Genomic DNA, 2,056 nt, shown 5'->3' with positions numbered 1-2,056 from the left:
GGCATAACCACATACTCATAGTGGCCATATCTAGACCTGAAGGCCGTCTTCTGTACATCATCGTCCTTCACCAATATCTGGTGGTATCCTGACCGCAGATCAATCTTCGAGAATACTATTGACCCATGTAGCTGATCCATCAAGTCCTCGATTCTTGGAAAAGGGTACTTATTCTTGATTGTCATTTTGTTCAACTATCTATAGTCCACACACAGTCGCGAACTCCCATCCTTCTTCATCACTAACAGCACTGGCGCTCCCCAAGGCAAAGTACTGGGTCGGATAAACTATTTCGCCATCAATTCCTCTATCTGTTTCTTAAGTTCAACCAACTCTGCTGGAGCCATGCGGTAGGGAGCCATCGATACTGGACCTGTCCCCGACACTAGATCGATAGAGAACTCTACCTCTCTGCGGGGCGGTAACCTTGATACTTCCTCCGAAAACACATCCTCAAAGTCCTGCACTACTGGTATTATTGACGTCGTCTCTCCTCCCTCCACCTCCAGATGTTTGAAGATCACGTAACACTGTGTGCCTTCATGGAGTTCCTTCATAACACCCTGAGAAGATACCAACCCAGGCTCCTCTGTGTTGGGAAAAAACAGTTTCTTCTCTCGGCAATCTATAAGAATACGATTGGCAGAGAGCCAATCCATTCCTAATATCACCTCCAACTCTTGTAGAGGCAGACAAATCAAGTTGACCCTGTACCTGCGTCCCTCTACCTCCACCAGACACCTAGCACAAAAGGACGACGTCCTGACCAAACCTGACGTTTGAGTAGACACCGCAAGCTCACACTATAGCTCGCGCACCAGCAGACCCAACTGTTCCACACATGCATTTGACACAAAGGAGTGTGTCGCCCCAGAATCATACAACACACAACATCTCATCCCAGAAATCACACAATAACCCATAACAAGGTTACCTGAACCTGCAGCCTCTGCTCCGGTCATGGCATAGACTCTGCCCGTCGCCTGAGGCCTATTGCCTCTATCTCTCCGCTGGTGCTGGTGAGGGGTCTGAACTGGCGGGCGTGTTGCTGCCCTAGCAAGGTTGGGACAATCCTTCCCAAAGTGGCCTTCCTTGCCACAGTTGTTGCACCTGCGGTAACCCTCCATGCGTGGACAAGCACTCCTCAGGTGAGGGCCTCCACAAATGTAGCACTGAACTCGGCCCTGCTGTGGAGAAAACCTCCTAGACCCTTGAGGCTGATGGTGGGGTCTATCATATGGTCTCCTTCGCTCCTAATGTCTAGGCTTGGACCCAGATGGTCCACCGATCCTCTGAGGCGGTTGTGGCTGCTGTGGGCGTTGACCTTTCACCTCACGCTTCATCTTCTCCATCACCTTGGCCTTCTCCACCAGAGCGGCAAAATCCTTGATGGACAAGGGAGCCACCATCAAGCGGATGTCACCGCGAAGCCCATTCTCATACTTCCTGCATCGCCACTCCTTATCGAGTGGCAGGGTGTAGAAACGGCTGAGGTGTTTGAACCTCTCAGCATACTCTGTTACTATCTTCCTTCCTTGGGCCAACTGGAGGAACTCCACCTCCTTGGCGTACCGGATGTTGTATGGAAAATACTCAGAGAGGAATCTCTCCCTGAATGCCTCCCACGTCACTGGCTCCTTTCTCTCCTCAAGGATGGATTTTGTGCTAATCCATCAATGCTCCGTGATGAGTCATTATTTTCTTCCATTCCACTAGCCTTTGTGTACCCATTAGACAGTTGATTAGTGCTTAATTGTTCATCATTAGAGTGTTTTTCATTTGTTGGGCTTTATTGGGCCACTGTTCCGAATTTGGACTAATTTCACATTATTTGGTCTAATTTTTATTTTTTAATTATTTTTAGGTATTTGGGGGAAGCAATTTTGGAGCTTGGACATTAATATTTAGTTGAAGAGACTTTCTACATCATTTCCATGTCATTTACACGTCAGCAAAATCAATGGGTCAACATTTGAGGCCTAGAGTGACATTTTTGTAATTCTGCGGCTCATAATGGCAATTTTGTAATTATGAGTCGCAGGGGGTGAAAGGACAA

General features: G+C 48.0%; 1 protein-coding gene across 1 annotated transcript; it reads right to left on the bottom strand.

The window, feature by feature from the left end:
• Positions 1-287: 287 nt before the first annotated feature.
• Positions 288-1,127, bottom strand: LOC114184557 (uncharacterized). The gene is made up of 2 exons (XM_085673386.1): positions 935-1,127; positions 288-772 (listed from the first exon to the last, which is right to left on the bottom strand). Exons 1-2 carry the CDS (start codon positions 1,125-1,127, stop codon positions 288-290), a joined length of 678 nt encoding a protein of 225 aa, XP_085529512.1.
• Between the last annotated feature and the right edge of the window lie 929 nt (positions 1,128-2,056).

This window comes from Vigna unguiculata, chromosome 5, assembly GCF_037176805.1.
Source record: "Vigna unguiculata cultivar grain cowpea cultivar isolate G323 ecotype 2 chromosome 5, ASM3717680v1, whole genome shotgun sequence".
Classification (NCBI taxonomy): domain Eukaryota; kingdom Viridiplantae; phylum Streptophyta; class Magnoliopsida; order Fabales; family Fabaceae; genus Vigna; species Vigna unguiculata.
Note: the sequence above shows the minus strand (reverse complement) of the source record. Positions and strands in the feature narration are given on the sequence as shown.

Coding starts and splice junctions, on each gene's coding strand:
- LOC114184557 (XM_085673386.1), bottom strand. CDS start 1,127: ATGGAGGGTTACCGCAGGTGCAACAACTGTGGCAAGGAAGGCCACTTT. Junction 773..934: donor AGCAGAGGCTGCAGGTTCAG/GTAACCTTGTTA, acceptor CTCAAACGTCAG/GTTTGGTCAGGACGTCGTCC.